This window comes from Punctularia strigosozonata (genome assembly GCF_000264995.1).
Source record: "Punctularia strigosozonata HHB-11173 SS5 unplaced genomic scaffold PUNSTscaffold_2, whole genome shotgun sequence".
NCBI lineage: Eukaryota > Fungi > Basidiomycota > Agaricomycetes > Corticiales > Punctulariaceae > Punctularia > Punctularia strigosozonata.
Window position 1 is genome coordinate 20,890 of NW_006767434.1, and position 8,658 is coordinate 29,547.

Sequence of the window (8,658 nt, forward strand, 5' to 3'; positions counted from 1 at the left end):
ATGCCTGTTGGAGGAATCCCTTAGGGCAATGGGTTGACACCCCTGGGTTACCGTCCCAGGTGAGTGGCTAGACTCCTGGGTTGTACCGCCAACTAGTTGGTTATGCCGAGGTCCTTGGCCTGACCACTGATACTCTCTGATGCGGGATACGTTCCCCGGTCTTGACGTAATTCGTATAGGCTATGACATTATCCGCTCCGTGGTAGCGATTCTTAAAGAACAACAATCTTGTAGGTACTTCGGTCTGCACTTGGTCGCGCAGACGGTATTAACCTTAGGCGTTATGAGACAGGTCTCCTAACCGGTAAGCTAACCCTAACGTAAGTACCCCTCTTGACCAAAGAGGAATCAACGTCAACTAAGGAACATTGATACATAGCCTAACCCTAACCGGCTAACCCTAACAGCTAACCCCTAACCATGGGGTTCCGAACCCTAGCCTAACCCTAAGGCTAGGGTTCCCACGATAAGGTACGTGGGTCAGTTTGCTTACGTAAGCTGATGGTGGCTGTCCGTAGAAGTCTCGGCTTCCTCGGGCCGGTCGGCCCGGTCGGCACCTCCGCAGTGGGAATGTCTTGGCAGCGGCACGGCGGCATCTCGGCCGGCACGCCCTTTCTTAGTACGCCGAGCTTCGGCTCGGAGGGGAACGGATCGGGTCGGGCTCGTCGGGGTTCTGCTGTCCCTGTTGGGATGTTTCTTCCTACGGTAGGTGTTCTGCCGTGTCTCGGCTCCCGTGCGGCTCTCCGTGCGGGATTCTTTGTTCCCGATTAGGTACGTAACCCCGTTCCGTCGTCTTGGCGTTAATATTTTTGTTGTCGCCGCGTCGGCATCTCTGCCGGCCGGTGTCGCTCGGTCATCTCGGGCAGAACCCTGATGAGCCTATAAAGGCGAAACAGGGCTGGCTGGGGATCCCCTCAGCCACTGTCGGTTCTGTCTTCGCCCCTGCTCCTCTCTCTGTTGCGACCATCCCTGCGCCAAAAAAACGCTCGGTCGCTTCGCTCCCTCGCGTTTTTTGGGCGCCCTAACCCAATCATCCAAAACTGAGACGCCCGGAGGTCAGCCTGACCTCCTGGCTGGGACAGGGGTAGGGCCCTGTTCCATGCCATAACAGGTTTTTCCTCCCAGCAAGATGAGTATACCAGGGATGCAATGCCTTACACAGGACTGAACACAGTGAATAAATTCCAGCATGCTTCTGCAGGGCATGGAAACCCATGACCTTAGTGAATGTGTAAGGGTTGAGACAAAGCTAATCCAGTCAAAAAATATTGTGCTCAGCTCCTGAATGGCTGTAAAAAGGATATCTACCTGAATAGGGATTTTCAGAACCTCTACTCCTTAGGTCATTGTAAACCAGCTGTAACATCCATATCCCCAAATATTATCCAATTTACTACACCAGTATGGCACCACACCAAAGCAGTTTTCTGAATGTAAGATCAGTGAGTTATCATGTCACACATTTATTTCAACTTTTTACAATCGTACATTATTTCCACATATTCCTTCACCATTTCTCCACACTATTTGATATTACAACATTAACACTTATACTCGGGTGTATGAATGCACAAATTTAGTTTGGTTTTTTGCACAGATTTTGAAAGAGGTATTTTATTATCTGGAGAGTCAAACCTTGCTGTGTGGCTATGCAGCCTAGTTTCCATTGATTCTATAGCATGGAGGGATTTTTGGAGGATGATAATGACCCAAGTTGATAGACCCACTCTGTCCAATCCTCAATTCCATGTATTCAGTAAATCGGCCGTAGCGGCCGAAGGAGCATTCCCACGGTCATGGGAGTGTGATATTCGGATTCCCACAATAATTCTGCACAGATTTAGGTACCCGACGGAATTGAGCCTCAATTCCGTCCGAACACAAGGATAGGGGAGATCGAGAGGTGCGCTACGGTCCCCGAACCCAGAGCGAAGTAGAATAATGGCCGCTTCTCTTTATCTTGCGAGCGAGACATGGACACAAACGGTCAAACTCGGGCTGTGGTGGTTGCGTTCGAGAGGCAGGCGAGATCTGGATCGGAGCACCCACACGCTCCCTAAGCGCGTAGTCAATGCTGCAAGCCACGCCAGCGAATTTGGCGTGCAATTACAGCCTACACAGCTTCAATGCGGGACATATACGGACGCACATTCCCGGAGAAATCAGAGAAAACTCGATTGCTGTATCGGGAAACAGCTGTCTATCACAAATGGTTGCGCGCAGGGCGACGTGGAACGAAGCTATTGGACAACACATGATTCAAAAGCAGACGATTACGATGATAACATGTAGGATATCGAGAACCTCAACGGAAGAAACGTGGCCTTCATTGTTATGTGTGGGCGTCAAGTCGCTGCTGGATAGTTGTGCATCATGGGTGGAGGTTGATCAGAAGTGCGACGTAGCAGCTTGCGACCACGCGACCGGCCAGCGCTCCCGCCGTACGCCTGATCCTGCGGATTCTCCATAACCATCTTACGCCCGTCCGCGGCGAACATGCTTGCGTCGGCCTGTACAGTATCCTGTGGTGGCGGGAGCGCCGGTGTGACAACCATACCCCCGCCCGAGGACCACTTGTCCCTCTCGCCCCGAGGCCTGGACGACGACGCGCGAGCAGAATCGACCGAGCGGTCGCGGAGATGCATGCCGCCAAATAGTCGGTTGAAGAAGAACGGCTTTTTGGTCGACTGCACAGCGGGCGAGCCAGGCGGGGCTTGCGGGGGAGGTATCGCGAGGAGCGAGTGCTGGCCGGACGACGTGCCGCGGTGATACCGTGACGAGCCCGACGAGCGCGTGCTAGCATATCGGGAGGCTTCGTCGTCCGTGGACTGGGAGCGGTCGTCGTCAGTCGGACTGGTAGTATGGATAATCGTGGAAGTCGGGGCCAACTTACGATGACGTGCACCTTCTGGCCGGGATTCGGGAGGACATAGTATGTACTCCCGCTGCTGGTGGACGTATTTCGGCTCCGCGGATTGGCGTAGCCATGTGCGGCCAGGTCGCGACTATGCACCACCTGGCCCCTCTGCGGCTCCTCCGTCGGTCGGTTCTTTGACCTCTTCCCTGTGATCATTCGCGTTACACTGTTCGATCGCGGCAGTAGCGCGCGCACGAGGCTGCCCGACCGACCACCCGAACTCGCGGCGGGATGCTGGCCCATGCTGGTTGCCGGGCGGTGAATGCGGCCGGGGGACGGCGCGCCAAAGGAGTTTTGGGGATAGGAGTGCGAATGTCCATGGTGCGTGACGTGGCGGGCATGGTGAGACGGCGAGGAGGAGTCGACGAGGACGGCGTGGTTGGACGGCGGAGTGACGAGGACGACGGAAGAGCCGTTCGAGTCGACGAGAACGCCGGATTCGTTGGACGACCGGCCGCGGGATTTGCTGCGTCCGCGGCTGTGGCTCCGGCCCCGTCCGCTCCTTGTGTCGGGTACGTCGCCGTGACGTTGGTCTGTCTCGCCTGGGAAGGGTAGGCCGGTTCCAGGTAGAGGGATAGGCTGAGGCGGAGGGATCTGGCCACGCGGGAAGGTCGTTTGATGCGCTGGGGCTGAACGAGGCATCACCTCCGGCGGATGGTACGCCTCGTCCATGGCCATGTTGTTACGCGACGGAGCGTACACGATGGCGGGTGCACGGCCTGGATTAGCCCCGTGGCGCGAAGAGGGCGCACGGGAGGACACGATAAGAGGCGGAGGCTTACGCGAGGTCGACGTTGACCGGTGCGTGTTCGCAGTGCCGTATGGTTGCTGCGACAATGACGTGGAGCGAACGCGGGACTGCTGCTGCTGCTGCTGTTGATATTGTTGCTCCCGGGGAGGTGGAGGCCCATGTGCCGAAGGCGGGGGCGTCGGAAGAGTGAGGCCGCGATCGTGATGCTGCATCGCGGACGTCGGGCGGTCGAGATAACCTTGGGCGTTCGAAAGCGGGACGGGTGTCGATAGGGTGTACATCATTTCCGGGGCCGATAGCCCTGGATCTCCGCGGGGGGTAGGCGTGGAGTACGATATGCCGAGCGAAGGCGATCTCGTCCGGCCATGATTGTGAGGCGTGGGTGTCGTCGTAGAAGGAGCGCCGCCCAAGCCTCCGCGATCCTGCGATTGCGCGTGCGATCGTGGCTGTGGCTGATAAATGGCCGAGTTCGCGAGCGATTGGTGTTCGATGAAGCGCGAGCGGATGTCGGAGGAGCCAGAGGAGTTGGACGGGAAGACCTTGATGGTCTCTGGCCCCGAAATGTTGAGCGGGGTCTGAGGTTGGGATTGCGACGGATGAATTGGGGATGGTTGTTGGGCGGGCATGGCATACGGCTGTCCGTGCTGACCTTCCATGTGAGGGATGAATGGTTGGTCAGGTCGCGGCGGCTGCTCGTGGAAACTTTTGTACGGCGACGAGCCTGGTCCGTGCTGTGGCGAGACGCCGTAAGGCGAACTTGGGCCACTAGTATAGGGAGAGGCGTTGGAGTATGGTGTATGGGGATGCGGAGGAGGAACCGGTATCGGTGGCATGGACGCGCGCGAGTCGGCGATAGAGTGTCCATGGGATCGGGTGCGGGAGCGACGGCCATGGGAGTGACGATCTTGCTGGTACGCATACGGATCTTCGTAAGGGGATACGGGTGAGATGGGAGTGCGGGGCGTGGCGTGGCCGGACCGCGTACCCTGCGGGTCGCCATATGGATGACCGTACTCGTAGCCGGTGTACGCTCTCCTGGCATTGTCCTGCTCGCGTCGTTGGTATTCCCTCTCTTCCCTATCGCGTCGGCGAGTTTCCCGCTCTCGACGTCGCTCTCTATCGTCCTGGTAACGGTCCATATCTGGTCCTATCTTGATGACGCGACCGTCGCCGTACTTGAGTTCCATGCGGGGAGGGATGGACTTGCTCGACTCCGCGTCCCAGTCGGGGTCGGACGAATTCGACTCGTGCGTGCGTACGGAGGGAGCAACTAGAGGGTGGCAAGGTGTGCGTGAGTCGAGGTTTTTACGAGCGCGAACGGCCGAGACGGGTTAGGGGAGGACGCCGCGAAAGGCGACGGGGCAGGTCAAGGGTTGCGGCACGAGGCCCAGGATGACGTGAAACCGTTCCAGCAATAGCAGAGAAACTGCCTCGATGTCGAATATGAAGGTGCAACTCAAGGGAGGACGTCGGGTGCAAAAAGGCAAGACCGGAGAGGAGCGACGGGCATAGCTATCACGAGAGGGAAATGAACGCAAAAGCGCGCTCATCTCAGAGGCCTGGGAGTCACAGATGACGGGGCAAGATGACCGCGGGAAAAGATGAAATGATGCTGGATCAAAGCGACCATGGGACTCGAACTCAAACGTCCGCGGCGGGGAAACGGTTCGTTTACGTTTCTGGTACGCACCGGAAGGGGAATAAAACGCGCCGCTGGCCACGGCTTGCGAATGCGACACGACCCAGTTCTTCGTGCGGTCACGCGCGTTCATGTACTCCATGATCGCCTCTGGGTCGTCGGTATACTCTGTCATCTTGGCGTCCTGAGCAAGTCGAGATCGGTAAGCGCATCGCGAAACACCAGAAGGCGGGAGGGTGGGCAAGGAAGGGCGCTGCGGGCGGGGGACGAACCTGATGACTGAATGGGGGTAGGGGTGCTTGATGGTCGTAATTATAGGCCAGGGTATGGCGTTACCAAAGGCCGTGAACTGAAGCTTAACAAGCAAAAGAGACTGGAAGATACGTTAGCTGATTGTTTCGACGAACGCCACATCGCGGACGTTGAAGGACGCTGACGCACACTCTCCCTCCTCAATCCCACCGCCACACAGCCCGATCGAGGCCAACCGCTTGGCCTGGTGAGTAGTGGAGATCTCGTACGTCCTCCGATGAGATCGTTGTGCTAGCCGAGAGGTGTGGGGGTGCCAGAAGATGGATCGAAGAGACAGAACAAAGGCGAGGAGGCGCCACGCGACGAGGAGCAGCCAGCTAGAGCAACTGGTGCCTGAGAGAGTTGTGTGTATAATCGTCTACTTCTGCGGTCCGGCAGGATTCTATATTGAAGGAAGTTGATCGTCTACACCCCACCCGGCAGGAGGACGAGCCCGACCGCGATGGTGAAGACAGTGGGTGAACTGCGTCGAGCTCAACCTCTGCGGTCGGTGCGCAGGATGCTGGACATACAACAGACCGTCGATGAGAGTATAACGTTAGGTGAGGGTCCCATGATCCGAGAACCCGCTGAGGATGGCGTAGCGCCTCGAGGCGACGGCGTGGCTAATCGAGGTGGGAAGCAAAGGGTCATTCACCGCATCATTATCTCCTCCCTGCCTCTCCCGACACCACCACATCTGGTCCCGCGTTCGATCCCGACTCGGCGAACAATAGATCCTCTCACTTCGTTCTTGCCATCCGTACTCCCGATTGCGCATAGGGCTTACCTACATACGACTAAGGGTGCGCTCGACCCTGGATGTACATTTGTACTTATGTTCGAGCAGATGGCGTCTCAAAGCGCTCCGCCAACCATAGCCATCCATGGCCACGTCCAGAGTCACCGGATGCCGCTCATACTCACGCTGCGCGCGGTGCTTATCTGCGCCATACCGGCTCGACCAGCCGTAAGAACGCAAGGCTGGCAACCGGCGTGAACGCCCAGCGGAGTACTGGCGAAACCTGCTCTTTTTTGTCTACGAACTCGAGCGTGCGTCTACGATAGATCGACTAGAGGGACAGCTTGAGCACCGAATATTCGCACAGCTTGATCTTCTCGTTTGAAATACGGAAGGAAATCTGCGCTTCCTATCTTGAGCGTCTGTCGGAAAATAGACTGGGGATGCTTCATTCGCCTACACGCACCTCCGACCGTGTCTATCGGAGCTGATATCATCCCTCAAGAATGTCTCATAATCCTTCACAAATCTCCGCGTAAGCATGACAATGAACGCGTTGGCTTGTCGACGGTTGCTCACTGGCGCTGTAGGCGCCTGCCGATCTGTGTTCATGCCGTTTGATTCTGCCCATCATCTTTGCCTTCTTGCGGGAGAGATCGCACGCTTGTGTCCTTGATGCGTGACATGAACATCTCTGTAGAGCCTCATCGCGAGATGAGGCTATCGTCGTCTTCAGATTGCATAGCATCGATTTTCTGACTATGCATCGACCCATTTTCTTCTCCAATCCCACCGTGATTGGCACACTGTCAGGGTCCTACTGGTAGTTGAACGTACGTTATCGACGATTCGGCGCACCCTGCTCGTGTGAGTTCTAGCTTTTCTTTCGACGTCACCAACATGCAAGACTCGATCATGCATGTCTCTGATATGGACACCTAGGTCCTCTTGGATGACGAAGTCGACGCAACAGCCCTTCGCCGCGTGGCTATCGCCCAAATGTGATGCAGAAGTGACGCACGGCCATTTCATCTATGTTCGAACGATGCGCATACGATCATGAATCGGTCTAAATATTGTTTGTCGACATGTTCCATACATGCAGGCCCTGGGTCTTCATGGCAGATTCTGTGACAAATTGTGTTTTGTCCTAGGATGTCTCTTCTGCTGTGCTTTATGCGAGTATTTACAGCTACACTCAGAACGATAGACGAATCCGTCCACGTTCGGTTCGTGTGCCGTAGCCTCCAATGGAAGCAACGATTGGGGCTCAGAAGCGGCGGTTTTGAACCTCCGCATGTACGGACGACTATCCGCTATGTTTTGTTTGCTAGCTGCACGCCTCTACTCGAACAGTAGTTGCCTTAAATCGCGCTGTGTTCATGAATTGACCGGGCTCTGTCGATTTGATGCTTGATTTTTCGAATGAGCATGGACGCAGAGCACCAAAATCATGAGAAGAGCCCTTTCCATATATGGGAAAGGTGGAGCTCGGCGGCTACGGCACACAAACCGAACGCGGGCGCGTTCGTCTATCGTTCTGAGTGTAGCTGTATGCATGCGCACGGGATGCCTAGGACAGTGCTCATAAGGCGCGGGATCGCTTTCATTCATAAATCGAGGATTCACTCGCATCATCGGCGTTTCACAAACTCAATCATTCATTTGAGTCGCGCCTTGCCCATGCTGTGACATTGGCTGGGAAGACATACAGTCGGGGACAAGCAAAGTCAACAAATCATGTAGCGGCTCACACGCATTTCCTATCACATTTCTGACTTTGGATTCAGAATCAGCGCACCTGGAAACATCCAAATCTGCACTCTTTTGAATTTTCCCACGAGAAATCGGGAGTGCCAATTTTTGGGCGAGTTTCACCGCTACATGTAGGGTGCTGCGCCCGGATCAGAAGGCCGCAGATGCCCCCGGAGGGCCGAGGACTGGACCCCTTGACCACTAGCTTCAGGCTGCCAAGTCCCGGAACCCACCTGTATTTGGTGTCTAAGCCGGTTCTTGCCAAAATAGGGATATTTTGACTGCCTATTTTGGCGGACAGCCACATGGGTTCTCACGCAGTTCAGTCACATGATTGAAGTTCCTAATTTTTTGTGGCGTTGCGGCTCGTTAGAATTATCAATCGCCATCAGAATCATACGCAGAATACAAAAAGGAAGCGAATGAGCACTTTTCGGAGATTTTAGGGTCATTTTTTGGGGTGTGCCAATTTTTTGGGGTCAATTTTTCTTATTTTGGCTTTTCTGGGCAATCTGCTCGTGCAATCCTTGAACTAATGTGTATAGTATCATGCCTGAAGCAAA

The 8,658-nt window shown here is 55.5% G+C and overlaps 2 protein-coding genes across 2 annotated transcripts; both read right to left on the reverse strand.

Moving 5' to 3' along the window:
- Positions 1–2,237: 2,237 nt before the first annotated feature.
- PUNSTDRAFT_49426 (uncharacterized protein) lies at positions 2,238–3,928 on the reverse strand (the record flags this gene model as incomplete). Its single annotated transcript, XM_007379623.1, has 2 exons — positions 2,238–2,828; positions 2,894–3,928. Coding segments are annotated over 2 exons (1,518 nt in total), but the record flags the coding sequence as incomplete, so codon positions are not given.
- Positions 3,929–4,243: 315 nt separating this feature from the next.
- PUNSTDRAFT_140968 (uncharacterized protein) lies at positions 4,244–5,846 on the reverse strand (the record flags this gene model as incomplete). Its single annotated transcript, XM_007379624.1, has 5 exons — positions 5,749–5,846; positions 5,580–5,680; positions 5,359–5,491; positions 4,654–4,938; positions 4,244–4,593 (listed from the first exon to the last, which is right to left on the reverse strand). Coding segments are annotated over exons 3-5 (759 nt in total), but the record flags the coding sequence as incomplete, so codon positions are not given.
- Positions 5,847–8,658: the final 2,812 nt, after the last annotated feature.